Source organism: Pelodiscus sinensis, chromosome 7 (assembly GCF_049634645.1).
Source record: "Pelodiscus sinensis isolate JC-2024 chromosome 7, ASM4963464v1, whole genome shotgun sequence".
NCBI lineage: Eukaryota > Metazoa > Chordata > Testudines > Trionychidae > Pelodiscus > Pelodiscus sinensis.
The window spans coordinates 12,030,335-12,051,034 of NC_134717.1; the positions used below are offsets into that span (position 1 = coordinate 12,030,335).

General features: G+C 44.6%; 1 protein-coding gene across 1 annotated transcript in view; it reads right to left on the reverse strand.

Annotated features, from left to right (window-relative positions):
- LOC102456104 (protein mono-ADP-ribosyltransferase PARP14) overlaps positions 1 to 20,700 on the reverse strand; it is a 53,310-nt gene that overhangs the window by 23,650 nt on the left and 8,960 nt on the right. The window contains exons 5-8 of the mRNA XM_006137650.4: positions 19,763 to 19,951; positions 14,458 to 14,724; positions 12,501 to 12,737; positions 7,711 to 9,986 (exon numbers count right to left, since the gene is read on the reverse strand). Coding sequence (XP_006137712.2) covers positions 7,711 to 9,986; positions 12,501 to 12,737; positions 14,458 to 14,724; positions 19,763 to 19,951 — 2,969 coding nt within the window. The remainder of the gene's footprint in view (positions 1 to 7,710; positions 9,987 to 12,500; positions 12,738 to 14,457; positions 14,725 to 19,762; positions 19,952 to 20,700) is intronic.

Sequence of the window (20,700 nt, forward strand, 5' to 3'; positions counted from 1 at the left end):
CCATCCAAAGAGTAAAACCGACATGATGGACTACTGAGTTTCACATGCCTTTCTGCTCCTGTGTAAATTGGTATGAGCAGAAGCAGCCACATGGGTGTAGTTCTGTGGAAAGGGAAGTGAAACAGGAGTTATAGAAAAGCAAGAAGGAAAATAAGAGAATGAATTAACGGAGGGAGAGGAAGCAGACAAGAAAAGGATTCTCTCACCTGCCCCTGCCCGCCCCACCGTGGTCAACATGGGTTATGAATGATGACCAAAAAGCAGTCAACCCCAGACAGGAGGAGCGTGGTACATCATGCTCTTGTAAATCTCTCTGGCCAAGAGAGATGTTTCATTTACAGGCCAGAACTCTTAGGATGGATAGTTGGTTGTCATCATGTGGGTCCTCTAAGTGGCAATATAAACGGGGCACAATAAGGATCCCGAAGGCGTTCTCTGCCTCAGATAAAAAAGGAGAGGTTGCTGAATCAAAGAGCGTGAAAAGGAAAGGTTTAAAACAAGGATAAGAAAAGGATAGAACTAGAGTGTGGAGAGGGGAGAGAAATGCATCAACTTGAAAACCACAGGGAAAATACAAAAAGACTTCAATGAAAAAAAAAATGCAGGACAATGTAGCACTTTAAAGACTAACAAGATGGTTTATTAGATGATGAGCTTTCGTGGGCCAGACCCACTTCCTCAGATCAAATAGTGGAAGAAAGTAGTCACAACCATATATACCAAAGGATACAATTTAAAAAAAATGAACAAATATGAAAAGGACAAATCACATTGCAGAACAGAAGGGGGATGCGGGGGGGTGGGAAGGGGGAGGAAGGAAGGTAAGTGTCTGTGAATTGCTGATATTAAAGGTAGGGAGAGTGGGATGTTTGTGAGTTAATGGTATTACAGGTGATAATTGGGGAAACTGTCTTGGTAATGGGTGAGAAAGTTCAAAGACTTGTTAAGTCCTTGTTGGTAAGTGTCGAATTTTAACATGAATGACAGTTCAGAGGATTCCCTTTCAAGTGCAGATGTAAAAGGTCTTTGTAGCAGAATGCAGGTGGCTAAGTCATTTAGAGAGTGTCCTTTCTGGTTAAAGTGGCAAGAAACTGTTTTCTCTTTGTGATCTTGTCTGATATCTGTTTTGTGGGCATTAAACTTCGCCAAAGGATTAATGCCCACAAAACAGATATCAGACAAGATCACAAAGAGAAAACAGTTTCTTGCCACTTTAACCAGAAAGGACACTCTCTAAATGACTTAGCCACCTGCATTCTGCTACAAAGACCTTTTACATCTGCACTTGAAAGGGAATCCTCTGAACTGTCATTCATGTTAAAATTCGACACTTACCAACAAGGACTTAACAAGTCTTTGAACTTTCTCACCCATTACCAAGACAGTTTCCCCAATTATCACCTGTAATACCATTAACTCACAAACATCCCACTCTCCCTACCTTTAATATCAGCAATTCACAGACACTTACCTTCCTTCCTCCCCCTTCCCACCCCCCCGCATCCCCCTTCTGTTCTGCAATGTGATTTGTCCTTTTCATATTTGTTCATTTTTTTTAAATTGTATCCTTTGGTATATATGGTTGTGACTACTTTCTTCCACTATTTGATCTGAGGAAGTGGGTCTGGCCCACGAAAGCTCATCATCTAATAAACCATCTTGTTAGTCTTTAAAGTGCTACATTGTCCTGCATTTTGCTTCAACTACCCCAGACTAACACGGCTACATTTCTATCACTATTCAATGAAAAAAGAAGAGATAGTTAGAAAACAGAAGGAAATATGGGTATGTCTATACTACAGCACTACTTCGAACTAACTTTATTTGAATTAGTTAATTCGAACTAAGCTAATTTGAATTAGTGCACCTAGACCTAAAAACTAATTTGAATTAGCGTTTTGCTAATTCGAACTAGCATGTCCATGTTGAGTGGACCCTGAACTGAAGTTAAGGCTGGTCAGAACCAGTGCCGGCAGGCATCAGATTAGGACTTAAGAGCGTGGAGCTGCTGCCTCTGGCTAGCCGAGGGCTGTGCTTAAAGGGACCCAACCCCACCCCAGACAGACAGTTCTCAGGGTTCCCCGTTTGCTTGTCTACCTCAATGAGGGACAGCAAAGCAGTCCTGGCTTGGAGTGCCAAGCGCCCACACTCGGCACATCACAGCACTCGGCCATCAGCCCGGCTGCACTTGCCACAGGCTGCCATCTGGGGGGGTTAATCGGGGGGCTGTCAGGATCCAGGAGGCCCTGCAGGAGAGTTTCCACCCTGAGGAGTTCGCAGAGCCACCCCAGTCCTCCCCATCAGGGGCTCGTGCCCCATTCCTCCCTCACCTCCTTCCATTTACCCCTCCCTAGCCCCCCTTCCTGATGTAAAAAATAAAGGACACGTGTGTTCAAAATTAGAAACTCTCTTTATTTAACAAAACTGGGGGTGGGGGTGATTAACCTCTGGGGAGACTGGGAAAAGGAGGTGAGAGGGGAAGAGAGAGGGTGGGAGAGGGGAAGGGAAAACCTGGGAGGAGGAGAAGTATAAAACTATGGTATGCCATATCTTCAGTACTGTGTAAGATGTGGTCTCCTCACCTCAAAAAAGATATTTTGGCCTTGGAAAGGGTTCAGAAAAGGGCAACTAAAATGATTAGGGGTTTGGAACGGGTCCCATATGAAGAGAGGCTAAAGAGACTGGGACTTTTCAGCTTAGAAAAGAGGAGATGGAGGCGGGATATGATAGAGGTATATGAAATCATGGGTACGTCTACACTACAAAGTTAATTCGAACTAACGGACATTAGTTCGAATTAACTTTGATAGGTGCTACACTAGCGCTCCGCTAGTTTGAACTTAATTCAAACTAGCGGAGCGCTTAGTTTGAACTAGGTAAACCTCATTGTACAAGGACTAAGCCTAGTTCGAACTTACTAGTTCGAATTAAGAGGCGCGTAGCCCCTTAATTCGAACTAGTTGGAGGCTAGCCCTCCCCAGCTTTCCCTGGTGGCCACTCTGGCAACACCAAGGAAACTCGTCTGCCCCCCTCCCGGCCCCGGAGCCCTTAAAGGGGCACGGGCTGGCTACGGTGCCCGTGCCAGGTGCAAGCCTGCCAGCACCCAGCCAGCAGACCCTGCACCTGGCACGGCTCGAGCCACCCACCCGATGCTCCCCAGCCCTCCCCCTCTTCCCGGGACCAGGCTGGCGGCTACCGGGAGCTTGCCCAGGACCGTAAGAGGCGGGCACCTGCCTGGTCCAGTACAGACATCGTGGACCTCGTCCACGATCTCCGCACTAGGCACAGGAAAGCAGCCGTCTAGGGCAGGAGAGCTGCCAGCCTGGCCACCCAGGAGCAGGTTTGCATGAAAATCAAGGTGGTCCACTGAGACCCCCGACCCTGAGCCCTGAGCTTAGAATGGCCGTACTGGGTCAGACCAAAGGTCCATCTAGCCCAGTAGCCTGTCTGCCGACAGCGGCCAACCCTAGGGACTCTGGAGGGGATGGACCAAAGACAGTGACCAAGCCATTTGTCTCGTGCCATCCCTCTCCAGCCTTCCACAAACTTCGGGCAGGGACACCACTCCTACCCCCTGGCTAATACCACTCCATGGACCCAACCTCCATGAATTGATCTCACTTCTCTTTAAACTCTATTCTAGTTCTAGCCTTCACAGCCTCCTGCAGCAAGGAGTTCCACAGATTGACTATTTGCTATGTGAAGAAGAACTTTCTGTTATTAGTTTGAAGCCTGCTACCCATTCCTTTCCTTTGGTGTCCTCTAGTCCTTTTATTATGGGAACTAATGAAGAACTTTTCTGTATGCACCCTCTCCACCCCACTCATGCTTTTATAGACCTCTATCATATCCCCCTTCCATCTCCTCTTTTCTAAGCTGAAAAGTCCCAGTCTCTTTAGCCTCTCTTCATATTTTTGAACACAATTGTCCTTTATTTTGTACATCAGGAAGGGGGGATAAGGAGGGGTAAGTGGAAGGAGGTGAGGGAGGAATGGGGTACGAGCCCCTGATGGGGAGGACTGGGCTGGCTCTGCAGGCTTCTGGGGGTGGAATCTCTCCTGCAGCCCCCCAATTGTCCCCTCTCCCCAGATGGCAGCCTGCGGCAAGTGCAGATGGTCTGATGGCCGAGTGCTGTGATGTGCCCAGTGTGGGTACTCCGGGCAATCAAACCCAGGACTGCTTTGCAAGCGGGGTACCCCTGAGAACTGTCTGTCCGGGGTGGGGGTCGGGTCCCTTTAAGCACATCCCTCGGCTAGCCTGAGGCAGCAGCTCCACGCTCTAAGTCCTCATCTGATGCCCTGCCGGCACTGCTTCCGGCCATCCTTAACCCTGGTTCAGGGTCCACTGTGTGAGGACATGCTAGTTGAAATTAGCAAAACGCTAATTCGAACTAGTTTTTTTTAGTCTGGATGCATTAGTTTGAATTACCTTAGTTCGAATTAACTAATTCAAACTAAGTTAGTTCGAATTAGCGCTGTAGTGTAGACATACCCCATGAGTGGTGTGGAGAAGATGAATAAAGAAAAGTTCTTCATTACCATATTTTCCGGCGTACAAGACGACTTTTGATGTTAAAAAACATCCCCCAAAAATCGGGGGTCGTCTTATACGCCGTGTATACAGGTGGCGGGGCATCCCAGGCACGCCTGGGCTGCCCCGCCACCGGCTTCCCCCGAGGCTTTGCAAAGCCGTGGAGGGGCTCCGGCGGCAGGGCAGCCCAGGCGCGCCAGGGCTGTCCCGCTGCCGGGGCGTCCTCAGAGGCTTTGCTCCCGGTGTCCCTGGTCTGCTGGAGACGGTCCCCAGCAGACCAGAGGCACCGGGAGCAAAGCCGAAGCGGCGGCGGGGTGCCGCACTTCTGAGGCTTTGCTCTGGCAAAGCCTCAGAGGCGCGGGACCCCGCCGCTGCTGCGGCTTTGCTCCCGGTGCCTCTGGTCTGCTGGGGACCGTCTCCAGCAGACCAGGGACACCGGGAGCAAAGCCGGGGAGGCGGAGGGGCGCTGGGGTATAAGACGAAAACCTATCTTTTAACTAAAAAATTACGGGGTCGTCTTATACGCCCAGTCACCTTATACGCCGGAAAATACGGTAGTTCCCATAATAGAAGGACTAGAGGACACCAAATGAAATTAATGGGCAGCAGGTTTAAAACTAATAAGCAAAAGAAGTTCTTCACACAGCACATAGTCAACTTGTGGAACTCCTTGCCACAGGAGGCTGTAAAGGCTAGAACTATAACAGAGTTTAAAGAGAAGTTAGATAAATTCATGGAGGTTGGGTCCATGGAGTGGTATTAGCCAGGGGGTAGGAGTGGTGTCCCTGGCCTCTGTTTGTGGAAGGCTGGAGACGGATGGCACGAGACAAATCGCTTGGTCATGGTCTTCGGTCCATCTCCTCCAGGGCACCTGGTGTTGGACACTGTCGGCAGACAGGCTACTGGGCTAGATGGACCTTTGGTTTGACCCAGTACGGCCATTCTTTTGTTCTTATGTTCTAAGCTCAGGGTCAGGAGTCTCACTGGACCAACTTGATTTTTATGCAAACTTGCTCCTGGGTTCGCATGTGGCCTCTGGTGGCTGGGCTGGCAGCCATGCGGCTGTAGACGGCTGCATTCCTGTGGCTAGTGTGGAGATTGTGGACGTTGGAGGCCTCCCCCCAAACCTCAACGAGATCCACCATCTCCGCACTAGACCAGGCGGGCGCCCGCCTCTTGCGGCCCCGGGCAGGCTCCTGGGAGCTGCCAGCTGGGTCCTGGGAAGAGGGGGAGGGCTGGGTGGCAGCGGGTGGCTGGCTCATGCCGTGCCAGGTGCAGGGTCTGCTGGCTGGGTGCTGGCAGGCTTGCAACTGGCACAAGCACTGTAGCCAGCCCGTGCCCCTTTAAGGGCTCCGGGGCCGGGAGGAGGGCAGAAGAGTTTCCCTGGTTTGGCCCAGAGTGGCCACCAGGGCAACCTGGGAAGGGCTAGCCTCTAACAAGTTCGAATTAAGTGGCTACACAGCCCTTAATTCGAATTACTTAATTCGAACTAGGCGTTACTCCTCGAAGAATGAGGTTTACCTAGTTCGAATTAAGTGCTCCGCTAGTTCGATTTAAATTCAAACTAAAGGTTTGTATGTGTAGCCCCTATTAAAGTTAATTCGAACTAACATGAGAGTTACTTAATTGGAGTTTTGACTGTTGATCCGAATAACACAGTTAGAAGAATTCAATGCCTGGCAATTTTCAGATTCCATCAGCAAAGTTAACACTGCATGGAATATGCAAGATCCAGTCATGACAGGTACCTGAGATAATTAATCCTTCCCAGGTAAAGATCCTTTGAGCAGTGCAATCCACAGCAGCCAAAGTGCCACTAAAACACTGAGATACTGCAATCATGGGGGCCATGTAAAACAACAGATAGAAGACAGCTCAGAGTTACAGGTTCCTATGCCACTACAGCCAAGTTTCAGTGGGATTTAAGGTGTCCAGGATCAGCAATTTAATTTTTATTTAAGTATTAGAAGTTCTGCCCCTCTCTCTCAAGGAGACTATAGGTAATTGCTAACAATTTCCACTATAGACTAAGAAATAGGTATTTTCACACAGCTGGTGAGAGGATAAGAGTGCAAAGGTCAGCTTGGCAGTACTAGCAGTCCTGGATTCACAGCTAGCTGGAGCTCATAAACAAGGAACAAAGCCATAAATAAACAGTGGAGGAGAAAGACGGGTTTCTGACAATGAACGCAGTTCAAATAAAAGAGTCAAAGTAGGGATGTAAAAGAGTTGTTGATTACTCGACTACTTGCATTCCCCCTCCCGCCCGCTTCTATATCAGAAGCAACAAGGGTGGGGGAGTGGAGGGAAGCAGGAGCAGGTGCTGAGGGGAGCCGGCTTAAAAGGCAGCAGTGCAGGGGAGCATGGGAGGCTGCTCTGGTAGGAGCCCCTGTTCGCAGAGACCCCCCCCCCAGACGTGGGCTGTTGGACATGGTGCGAGCCGGGACTGAGCAAGCCCGTTTCAGTCACGGCTCGTGTCAGGTCCAGGAGCTACCCCCACTGCGGCTCTGCAGTTTAAATGTAGTAACAGCTGGGCTGCCTGCGTGCCCGGCTCTTACTACATTTAAATTGCAGAGCTGCAGTGGGGGTAGCTGCTTTCCTTATAGACTAATCGTGTATTCAATGCAAATTGTATTGACTACATGATTACCCAATTACCTGCCTCTTAACATTCTTAGTCTAAAGTGTGTTTGTTCATCTCTATTTCTGTATAAACAGCATGAAAAACTCAGCTACTACAGGTTGGACCTCTCTAGTGCGGCACGCAAGGGACCTGACTGGTTCCGAATGAGGGATTTTGGCAGACCAAGGATGATCATTTCTGGTCCTCTTGATGCCAGCTCCACCCTCTGCCCTGCCCCCACACAGGCTTCCCTGCTCCCCCCAACAACTCAGCTGAACCATGCGCTGCCGCACCCCCCACCATCCATTGTAACGCCAGCCCCACCATCCATTGTAATACTAGGAGACTCTGATGCTGGAAAAGACCAGCGAGTTCCAGTTTATAGACAGGGAATCTGTAGTTCATTTGCCTAACCTATACAATTTCACAAACAATCAATTATTTGTGTTAGTATATTGCATGTTTCCTTATTAATTATAATTCAAAATTTTGGTTTTTAATATATTGAAAATAAAACTTTACAAGTTAGAGAACATTAGATAACATAAAATGCCTACCGTAGCATCTTCAATGCCTCCTTTCTCTAGTATGACGCTTAATCCTTCATCTGTTGTTACCATCTGGAGTCCCTTTTTGCTTTGAGCATTTCTGCTTTTTCTGGGCTTAAAGGCTGCTTTAGACTGCGTTGATGAACTGTGTTGGGGTGATTTCTCTCTAAACACTTCTTTCAAGGCATCAGTGAGAGCCTGAGCTGTTTTCTCTGAAGAGTCCACAAGATGGATCTTCTTCAGGCAGCTTTCCCCTGGAGACTCTTCCAAGGTTTCCTTGATGGATTTTGCAATTGACAGCGCACACAGTTGTAACGGGAACCCGAAAATCCCAGAGCTTAGAGCAGGGATGGCTATGGAATGATGATTGTATGTTTCAGCCAGGCGTAGGCTTTCCTTTACTGCTCTTTTTAACAAGTACACGCACTTTTCTGCTTCATGATCCCTCCACCTGGGCCCAACAGCATGAATCACCTGTTTACATGGGAGCTTCCCAGCATCTGTAATAAGAGCACGGCCGGGCTGCAAAGGGCCTCGTTTCTGCACAATACGGTCACATTCTGTTTGTAGTTCTGGCCCTGCAGCTTGTAAAAGTGCCTCAGCAAGGCCACCGATATGCTTCAAGTCCTCATTTGCTGCATTCACCACCACGTCAGTTGGATGACTGCACAAGTCCCCTTTATAAACTGCTACTACAACCCCATCTTGCAGGGTCATTTCACAGTAGGACTGGCTTTGTTTCTTATACACATTACTAACTTCATCATCTTTTTGTTCGTCTCCTTCAGCTTGCAGCCTGATCAGACAGTTAAATTTTTGTTTCACCCCTGTAACATACAAGAGTTCTTGTTCTTTGAAACACATCTTGGCCCCCGGTTTATCAATTTCCACATTTTCTGTATATAATGACGACAGAATTTGTTCAATTTTGGGGACTGCCTGAAACACCTCCACTCTCGGTCCTTTCAGGGAAATACCTTTGTGTGTATTTTGTGTGCCAAATTCAATTCTCACGCCTTTCTTTTTTATTTCAAGCCACACATTGGACTTTTCCTTCTCCACAAACATTACAACTGCCACAGACTTCGTCATGACAACTTTTTGTACCTCAGTGTGTTTATCCACAAAATCAGAAAGTTGCTGATATGCTGCTTCTACTGCTCTGAAATGACCAGCAATGACTATTTGATCCTCCAACTCATTAATTATTACTGTTTCCTTGGAACAATTATGTGCCTTATAAAAATGGTCCTTTAGCTCCTTCCATTCTCTCTTTTTGAGGATTGAATTGTCCTCCAGGTCAATGCATTTGTAAATCAAATCCTTCTTCAATTCTTCTTCTGCTTCTAGAAGAACTCCAGGAGAACCTGCTATCAGCATTATGCTATCAGTGACAAGCTCATAAAAGGCATTAATTCGATTTGAAATAAATAAGTTCTGTGACAAAGTTTTATTATCTACTTGTTGTAGGAACTGGAAAACGTAAGGATGGACATGGATTGATTTGTGCGCCATGCTGTGCACTTTTTCTAGTATTTCACTTTTGACTTTAAATACTTCGGCAGCCAATCCACATAGACTGATACTTTTTGATGCTGCATCATAAGATATCTTCAAAGAGGGGTACTCCTTGTGAACATTCTCCTCTAACCCAGTACTGTGTAAAATTGCATACTTTCCTAGGTCAAGTGACATAGTTTGTTCTATGCTCTGCTTTTCTCTTTCAATCTTTTCCCTGGCATTTTCTATTAGCTCCTTCACTTCTTGCTCTGCATCTTTCAAAATTGCTGAGTCACCTACTAAGACAATCATATTCTTGGGAATGTCAGGTATAATCAAAACACCATCCTTTACCAAGCTGTTTCTTATGGCTTCCCACACCACTGAAATTATTTCACATTTAATGGCCTTGTACTTCGATATGCTACATGAGAACTTTTTAGAAACATCTTCATTCCATGTCTTGATCAACCTGATCATTGATCTTTGTTTAGATAAGGCATTGGAGGGACACAATCTTACTTCTGGTTTTGCACAGTTGGATAGAGGCCATGTTAGTTCACATTTGCAATCTGCCATTTCATGATTTATTTCCTGGATTAGCCGATTATCTGTCTGTAAAAACTGCCAGATATAAGGATCCAGGGACACTGTAATTGGTTCTGGCATCTTTATTTGTGGCCTTTCCTTTCCATATAAAGCTGTACCCAAAGAACTGTAGTATGGATACACAGAAATTGGCACTTTGTGGAATGAATGCTGCTTTTCCAAGACAATATTTACATCTAAAAATAAAATAAAATAAAAATTACCCAAGTCAAATCAATTAACTGTAGCACTTCTAAGCTAATCCTCAGATTTTTGTTTTTAATGTTGCAAGTCAAGAGTTACTGTATTTATTTTGATTCTGACAGGAGTGCTTTTTAGGTTAAACAAGAATATTTCCTAGTCAATGAGGCCGTATCTACACTAGACCTGGAAAGTCGGCTTAAAGTACACAACTCCAGCTACACAGAATATGTAGCGGGAGTCAGCTGACCTTAAGCCAAGCTTCGCGCTATCTCCACTGTGAGAAGCCAACTGCAGCAAACACTCCTGTTGACTTCCCTTACTCCTCACAACTGAGAGGAGTACGGACATCGGCTGAAGCTGCCCTCAGGGTTGGATGTATGGGTCTATTCTAGACCCACTAAATCAAACACCAGAACGTTGATCTTCAGTGCAGTGAGTGAAAGGATACTCTGACAAGTGACATTTTTCTAGGGACTCAAGGGCTTCTATATAATTGCACTTAATTATAAGAAGCAGAAAGAACTTGACACGTACAGCATGTCCGTGGTGTGAAAAATGAACAAGACTCTCATTAAAACAGGTGTAATTTATGTGATTGCAGTCAGATCCTATATATTGTAGTCCGATTCCTAAGAGAAGAGTTAGATTTATGGCATTGTGATGTAAGGTGGATTTACGGAATTATAATGCACACAGTGTTCCACATGGAAGTTTTAATGCAGACATTGGTGTTCTATACTTTAAACCTTCTGGAGCCAAATGCGGCTTGCCTTACCTATATGTAGTGTCTACCTATACATAGGCTTGGTAGGATTCAATGATCAATTCCTGTAGATAAATGTCTGTTTCAGCTGACATGCTGAAATCCAAGACAAAAAAAATCTATGGGTGGGTTGGTGTGCCCCCAGGGATCAGGTGTGTCAGCTCTGTTGCAGCACAGAAGCTCTCTGCAGCTTTTGGGAGCAGCTCCATGCCAGAGGAGCTGAATGCTCTCCCATGGCACTGGTGACACCCAATCCTGCGGACATAAGCACACTGGAGGGTGTGTTGTCCTAATCCAACAGAGTAGAATCCTCCGGACAACATTAAGGAGCAGGACGAGCCCCAGAAGCAGAGGAGTCCACCCTACAACTTAACAGTTTCTTGCAGGGGACAGCTCCCACACTCCCAACTGGTGAGCGAGAGCCAAACCTACTTATAACAGATCTTCGTCTGGAGTAAATAAATATCCAAGTTGCTGAAATGTCTTGCACGAGAGAGACTTCGCTCGCAGTTGTTTGATTATAGCTACAATACAGACCTACACCTTGAAACATTTTAGGAGACTGGTTAAATTGTAACTGGGCAAATAGATATTATTTTGAAGCAGGGTCTCAAACTCACAGCCTGCGGGCCATCTATAGACCGAGCATTTTCACAATCTGGCCCAGGAGTCCCAGCAGCCCAAGGGGTGTGTCCCTCTACTCATTCCCAAGCCCCACCCATTCTGGATGCTGCCTCCTCTTCCTCTCCCCCCCACTGCACCCCTTCCCCGGAGGGACGAAGCCTCAGGGATTACTGGGGGGGGAAGGGGGGAGTGGAAGGAGTTTGGCGCAGGGCAGCAGCAGAGGTCGCCCCCCCCCCCCCCTTGCACTCACCACGGTGGAAGAAGCCATGGGGAAGGAGTAGGCTTGTAGGAAGAGTATGAACACTTCCCCCCCCCAAGACCTTCAGGACGCCTGGGCTGGACTGCAAAAAATGTTCCAGCCACTTGAGTTTGAGCCTCCCCCCCCCCCCCCCCCCGTTGTAAAGGATCTGTCATAATTATAGCCAAAATTATTATTACCTCAGAATTCATTCTGAAGTTTCCAGATCAGAGAGGTCCCACCTGTACTACTGTAATATCTACTGCACCACTCCCGTTTAAGAGTTTAACTGTTTAACTGGTTAAACAGGATTTTACATCCCTAATATGAATGGCCTTCACATGATACATTAAAAATTGCTACTCCAGTTTCTTATGCTCGAGAGTTCTATGTAAAACTGCATTCAAGTGAGCACAAATTATTTGGTACATTCTACAATGTTGTTCTCAATAATGACTGATGGTCTGTAATTATGGATCCTGTTGCATCAATGCCCCACATTATTTTTACAAATAGATTAGGTAGAATTTTATAGAATTTTAAAATATCGTGTGCAGAATTTGTAATTTTGGAAGGGGGGGGGAAAGAAGAGAACAGAATTCCTCTCCAGCAGTACTAATTTAAGAAGCAGAAAAGAAAGAATCCTCATGCTGCCTCAAAAACACTTCAAAGATTCTAACAACAAGATGTCCACCGGAAACTAAGGGCTTCATATAGTAATATCATATTTAGTCCCAAATCTAGGTTTCTAACCGCAAAGAGTAACAACCTGCGGAACCTTTGAACTCTTTTCTGAGCATAAATTACTCATTTCTTAATATAATCATGTTCATGTTGAGCTTTTAACTGCAAGATTAAATTAATGATACATATTTATGTTACCTTTCTGATAAAGGAAAGTAATAATAGCGGAATTTTCTTCTGCGAACAGCTGAACTTCTGACACTTGTGCACCACCATTTCTTGGACTTTCAAAGTAGATAGTTATATAGTCACTAAGTGTGTTAGGTGGTACATTTTCAGCCTTAATGCTGTTTGTCACCTCAAGATGCCGTGCCATAATATTTTGTTGCTTTGCTCTACGGTTTTGGTTGAACTTTCCAATAAATTCCCCTATATCTAAAAACAGAAAAGAAAAACATTTACCAGATAATTGTTACCATTATGATGTTAGGAAAAAGAACATAAACCATGGGTGTAATGATAAAAATGTTCCATTATACATAATTAATCTTTATTAACTAGCTTTGCAAAATTCTACTTTCCCATTTTCTTGAGTGAATTTTTTTTTTTTTTTGACAGGGAAACAAAATATCATTAGTTTTTCCACTATCATTGGCTATTATGATAGAAGGTGGATGAGTAGCGTTTGTTCCTGGTCTTGTAAATAGCAATTTTACAATTACAAAATTATTCTCCGCAGGCTACCAAAGCCAAGATTAGAGAATTCAGACATTCCTGACTTCCAACTGATGCTACTTCTAATAGACCACACTCCCCTAGAGATATTTATTATATAGGATACTTCTTTTTTAAAAATCAAAGACATATTGAAATGCTGTATAGCGATAGTACTGGATTCTGTAATTAGTCTAAAGCTACCACTCAAATTGAACCCCACTGATAAGAAGGTGTTACTCCCTTTACTGCCACAACTGTTGTGCCTTCTTATACCATATTTGAATTTGGTCATGTGTATGGTGGCTATTGTTCTCCATCCAAACTGATCTGGTCTGTTAATAAGATCAAATACAGCTCTTGTTCAAGATAAATTCACATACACGTCTCACTAGTATGAAATATAAGGGAATGCCAGTCTCCTGGAATGTATATTATTATAATGTTCCCAATCATATATACCTGATGAGAGTCTCTAATCCAAATTAGAACATTAAAGGTTGAATCTCTCTAGTCTGGCACCCATGGGATCTGACCGGTGCTGAACCAGAGAATTTGCCAAACCATGAGGAGGTCAATATTGCCTAGCAGCAGTACCAACATTTCCACTGCTTAGTGGGCTCTTAGAAGACATTTAGGGGTATATTAGAGCTGGATAACGGCACAGAACACTGAGCACCAGGAGTGGTGGCTGTAAACAAATTTTATGGGACCACAGGAAACTTGGCTACATCCATGATAAATGGATACCCAGCCAACTAAAATCATGCCAGACCATGGATGTTGCTGGACCATAGTGTGCTGGACTAAAGAGGTTCAACCTGTATATAAAATAAGGTAATATATCAAATATAGAGTACGCCATGCATGCTATATATATTCACAGCTTGGCACTCTGAGAATAGTTTTATATTGGTTTGGAAAAAAACTGTTACTGATCGTTCATAACGTAGGATCAAATAATTTTCCCATTGAGATCAATGGCAAAACTATTACAGTGATTTTAATGGAACAAGGATTTGGCCCTTAATGAAAATTTTAGTATGTTTTCTGGCTTAATAAACAAGCACCATTCCATTAACAGTTTTGCTGAAAAAGTGATGGCACAATATGGCCCATAATAATAATTCACCAGGCATAAAATACTATTTTATATGATTTGCAATAATTATTTTTACATACTGCCAGCTGTGCAGCACTTGTATACACACAACTATAATTTACAAATGACTGTAGCTCCCCTTGCAGTTACAGGACACACTAAATCTAATTATTCTGGTATAACTCCTTTAGAGGAGTTACTCTTGATGTTAATGAGATTGGGTTTTGAACCTTGTGACAGAATATGTAGCTCTGTTTTCCAGCTCAGCTGAAGTGTTACCTGAATGGCCCCTTTTAAAGCCTCAAGTGAAAAGAACATACCGTAAACATCCCATCTTACCCATATCTCTGATAAATTTAACTACAGCAGCATTTATTTCAGGTATCATTTCCACATTGAAGTCGTTGTCTTCTTCTGACAAGCCACTGATGTTCTCTACCAACATAGTTAACATATATTGTTTTGTAGTTTCTTGTATATTTTCAAGAACAACCAGAGATGAGGCCATTTGTGGGAGTTCTTGGATATTCTCCACTTGCCATGGTTTCACCTGGAGCGCAATTTTCTTTACTGAGTGATCCTTCTTTTTCAAGACTTCTTGTGCATCTAGTTCCACAGAAACACAAATACATGGAGATCACTATTATACACACTCGTAGTTACTCAGAATGGATCAACATGTTAAGTTTTAAATCTCTGCAGTGGATTCACACCTCTTATTATAGAAAAGATGAAAAGACACGTGGTCAAAAGTTATGCTCAAGATGAAAGTTCTTCTACAGCCCCATAAAGGGACATCCAGAGTAACATCCTTTTAAAACATGCAGTTACTCCTACTGCTAAATAATATGACGCTACTAGTACCAATTAGTCCTTGAATGCCAAATACTGATCTCTAGATTAATTGTGAAATGACAACAGTAAGTGAGGGCTAATGAAGCGAATTAATTTATTAGAGAAATGTATTAATTGATTATAAAGGCAGTCCCCGACTTACGTGGATCTGACTTATGTCAGATCCCTAGATACGAACGGGGCTTTTCTCGCCCCGGAGGACTCGGGCGGCGGACCACCCAGTCCCGCCACCCGCGTCCTCCGTGGCGAGAAAAGCCGCTCCGCATCTCCCTGGTCTGCTGCACAGCTAGTGGCCTCCCCCCCCGCAGCAGACCAGGGAGACGCGAAGCGGCTTTTCTCGCCGTGGAGGACGCGGGCGGCAGGACCGCTCGCGTCCTCCGCGGCGAGAAAAGCCTGGTCTGCTGGAGGGGGGATGGCCCACTAGCTGTGCCCCCCCCCCAGCAGACCAGGGAGACGCGGGCGGCGGGACCACAGAGAGGCGCCGCAGTCCCGCCGCCCGCGTCCTCAGAGGCTTTGCTCCGCGTCTCCCTGGTCTGCTGGGGGGGATGAGGGGGCGCAGCTAGTGCGCCCTGCCCTCCCCCCCCCCCAGCAGACCAGGGTTTTCTCGCCGACGCCTGGGGTAGAGCAGCTGGGGTGCTGCCGGGTTGGTCCAGTAGCGCCGAGGAGCGCCCCAGCTGCTCTGACCCAGGTGTCCAGACTCAGCCGCTGATGAAACTGATCAGCGGCTGATTCCAGGGAGCCTGGGGCAGAGCAGCTTTGCCTCGGGCTTCCTGTAGTCAGCCGCTGGTCAGTTTCAGCAGCAGCTGAATCTGGACGCCAGTTCCGACTTACATACAAATTCAACTTAAGAACAAACCTACAGTCCCTATCTTGTACGTAACCCGGGGACTGCCTGCATATGTGTACATGTAGGACCCCATGTAGCAAAGCACAACAGGTAGATTAATGTCTATCATGTTATTCAAGCTGGGATTTTCAAAGAGTTAATGCCCAAATTCCTTTGGCATTTTAAATAGGAAATGTGTCCTTAATTTTCCTAGACTCATTTGAGAATACTAGTTTAATTGCTTTACTAGATCTGGGTCTGAAGTTAAGAGTTAAATATCACCCGTGTCTCTGAAATGCTCTTCACCATTATTTTTACAACACCTAAAATGACTAAGATTAGAGCAAATATGTTGTTCCATGTTTTCAGTCTATGTGGACAGCACTTTGTGTATAGCCAGTTTTGCCAGCTCCCCTGAATTCTCCTGCTTGTTTGGATCCCTCACACAGTAACAAGCAGAGAAAAGAATGTTAGAATATATGGAAATGTGACTCTAAAACCATGGGAAAAGTCAAAAGGAGATGGGGGAGTAAATGTAAAACCAGCGGCTACTTTAAACTCAGTTTTTGAAATTGGTTAGCTATTGCTCCATTAACCTGCCTCTGAACTATGGAATCAAGCAAATATTACCTAATAAAGCCATTTTTGATGGCCTTAAGCCTATGCCACAAGAACACACTCCTGACCTGCCAGCCACAGGGCTTCTCTTATCTCTATGTCATCAGTTCCCTTCTGGTCTCCTGGTTTAAGTATTCAGGAGAATACTTCTGTTGCATCATTAATTACCATCTAACACAGGGGCCTCGCAAGCCACCTGTGGTTCTTTAGCTCTGAAAGTGCAGCTTGCGAAGCCGCCCCACATGCCCCTATATTGGTTCCGGCCCCCTGTGATTTCTGGGTGCAGGGGAGCCGTCCGGTGCAGCAAAATGGTAGTGGCGGATGGAAGCCTGATGTGGCCAAAAAGCCTGCTCGCAATTTTTAAAGGGACAGCATCCTCTCCCCTCCCCCCCCCGCTCAGCAACTCTGGCTGGTGGGGAGCTGGTCCTTCCCCCCCCAACAATTTCGGTGCGGCTCTTGGCATATTTTCCGCAGCTGTTTTGGCTCCTTGTTTAATGGAAAAAACAACAAATGGTCTGGTAGCACTTTCTAGACTAACAAAACATGTAGATGGTATCACGAGCTTCGTGGGCACAGCCTTACATGTTTTGTTAGTCTATAAAGCGTTACCAGACCATTTGTTTTTTTTTTTTCCTGTAACAGACTAATTTGGCTACCCCCTGAAGCTTTGTTTAATGGGTTGGCAACCCCGATCTAACGGTAAATCATGCAGGGTGAAGGGTGGGCATAACTTGAGGCTGTGCAGAGCCTCACAAGAGAAGAGCCAGCACAGCCTGGGAGGGCAACAAGCAGCTAAGGAGTTGTCCAAAAGGAAGACAGAAGACTGGTGCGCCACTTGTCTGTTTGCCTAAAATCCTAGGAAAAGAAAAATCTGAAAAGCTCCCCTGAACACATTAAAATTTAAGACCTAATTTTCCTTTACTATAAAAGTTTCAGGTAAGAAACCAGAAATATGCTAAGAGTTAATTTTCCACTGAAGAACTGTGAGTTTCAACCATTCTACACGAGAGATCCATTTCCTGGACACCACCGTACAAATCAACAATGGAAGATTAGACACCACTCTCTACAGAAAACCCACCGACTCATACAGTTACCTACATGCATCCAGCTCCCATCCAGAACACACCACACGATCCATCGTCTATAGTCAAGCCCTTCGATACAACCGCATCTGCTCTAACCCCACTGACAGAGACCAGAAGCTTCAGGATCTCTACCAAGCATTTATAAATCTCAACTACCCACCCAGAGAAATAAAAAAGCAAATTGAAAGAGCCAGACGAATACCTAGAAACCATCTACTTCAAGACAGACCCAAGAAAACCAACAATAGAACACCACTTGTCATCACCTAGAGCCCCCAACTTAAACCTGTCCAAGACATTATCAATAAACTACAGCCTATATTGGAACAGGATACCATACTCAAAGAGGCTCTGGGAGACAGACCCATAGTCTCCTATAGACAACCACCTAACCTCAAGATGATTCTTACCAACCACCACAGGACATACCACACTAATACCAACCCTGGTACCTTCCCTTGCAACAAACCCCGTTGCCAGCTTTGTCCACATATTCATTCTGCTGATACCATTATTGGACCTAACCAAGTGAGTTATAAGATCAAGAACATATATTCCTGCGCATCCAGAAATATAATCTATGCTATCATGTGCCGAAAGTGTCCGTCTGCTATGTACATTGGACAAACATCTCAGACACTTCGCCAAAGGATTAATGCCCACAAAACAGATATCAGACAAGATCACAAAGAGAAAACAGTTTCTTGCCACTTTAACCAGAAAGGACACTCTCTAAATGACTTAGCCACCTGCATTCTGCTACAAAGACCTTTTACATCTGCACTTGAAAGGGAATCCTCTGAACTGTCATTTATGTTAAAATTCGACACTTGCCAACAAGGACTTAACAAGACTTTGAACTTTCTCACCCATTACCAAGACAGTTTCCCCAATTATCACCTGTAATACCATTAACTCACAAACATCCCACTCTCCCTACCTTTAATATCAGCAATTCACAGACACTTACCTTCCTTCCTCCTCCTTCCCCCCCCCCCCCCCGCATCCTCCTTCTGTTCTGCAATGTGATTTGTCCTTTTCATATTTGTTCATTTTTTTAATTGTATCCTTTGGTATATATGGTTGTGACTACTTTCTTCCACTATTTGATCTGAGGAAGTGGGTCTGGCCCACGAAAGCTCATCATCTAATAAACTATCTTGTTAGTCTTTAAAGTGCTACATTGTCCTGCATTTTGCTTCAACTATCCCAGACTAACACGGCTACATTTCTATCACTAAAAGAACTTGACTTTGGCACCCAACTCAATTATTCTACAGAAAAACAATTTCCAAAAGCCACACAGATGCCCGACATGAGAGATTTATTTACTTTATCTTAATCTCTTTGTCCTATGCAGCAATTTGCAGGAGAGTCAAACAATGAGTTAGGAGATTCTAATTTCTCTTGTAAGATATATATGGTATGAATATTTTTGGTTTCCAAGGTCAAGATCTCCAATTCAAGAAGGTACATAATGATCTTTCAGACTGAGTGCCTAATTGTAGAAGAGGAGAAAAAGACAAGATCTTGTCTTGTTGTTTTGCCAATTGCAGATGAGAACGTAACTTACATGCCCGAGATAGTAACTTGGTTCCAAATCGCTTTTCACTTCCTTTTAAATTCTGTTGAGATTCCATATTAATCGGGCGAATAACTACCTACCACATCAGGACAAAGCTAAACTAACCTAAAGAAAAGCCATCTGAATCTTATTTATGACTATAACCCCCTTCATTGTCTCTTGTCTGTTTTAGCTACTGCCATGTAGTTTGTATCCAGAACTTTCAGCAACTCCTGAGCCAACTGGTAAATTTTCCCCCACCAGACTGACTATAATATGAAGAATTTTTGACAAACAGCGGTAGGGTTTTTCATATGGCATGGAATCTACTGCCTTATTTTACCAACTCTCAAAATCTGAAAAAAGGGATCTGTGTGGAACAATAGGTCCAAAGGAGAATTTACCTCCTATATGCAGCCAGTATGTACAGCAGTTCTCCACTTGCTACTTTAGCTCAGGTTGCCCCACCATTTACCTTACACATATATGAGATCTGCATGGATCCCGTGATTTTCCCTAGTATTCTTTCCTTGCACTAGTGTATTTATAGCTGGCTTGAAGCCCTCATCTCCGGTGCACAGTGGGTATCGGTACAGTTACTCTGTTTACACCCAATCATCCAGGCATAACATGGCATTTCAAAGACCCATTACCAAAGAGGTCATATGTTTGAGAAGTATGCCTATATCGTACCTTCAGCATTTTCAAAGGTGATGATTATTTGCTGATTATTTCTGACACAGGATTTGATGGGTCCTCCACCTGACCGTATTTTATTTTCAAAGTACATGCTTACAAGTTCATCATCAATTTCCTCCCCTGGTGCAGTGACGATTGCTACAGTGGATTGCTCAGAGGATGGCATCTCTTTCCCCAAATTCTCTGAAGAGGATGAAATTAAAGATCAGAAATCTGATGGCTTGAACAAAATTAAAAAGAAGAAAAAATGGTCTTTTACCTGTCTCGGCATTAATATCAAGCTTATCAGCACAAAAATCAGGACAGAAGAAAGGGAATCAGAGCTATTTCTAAAACGACTAATTTATTTCACAAAATTATTTTAAAAAAAACTACATAAACTAAATGTATGCTAATGAAAGACTGTGGATCAACAATTCCGGAGATAATGTCTCCTCCACAAAACCAGAAAAGCAGAGGAGATGGCTGTGCAAGCTGCCCCACAATTCTTAGTTTGGCTCATTGATGACAAAGAGGACCATAATAACATTTTGATTACACAAGATATTTTTCTCTTACTTTTCTCACCGTTGTCACCACCAGTGCCAGCAATAAGGGGACCTCTCCCGTAAGCAGGTACTAGGGTTTTAAACCACTGTGTCACCTACAGCCATTTAGAGCAGTGTGGGATAACAGGATGTTTGGGCTATTGCTGAAAGTGGTGGAGATGCCCGGTCAGAGGCAACAATGGGAAATAGGTGTAGACACAGCCACCAATGAGAGAGGAAGTCAGTATTCAGGCTTACAAAATTAAGTCCTCGTAAGTCGATGTAATGTAGACAAGCCTTGAAACAGGATGCAAGCAGTGTAGGCTGGTTCTCCCAATCAGATGGGGAATAAACCAGACCTTCCCGTGCTGTGGATATACATGCAGATGTCTTTGTTGCTTTTAA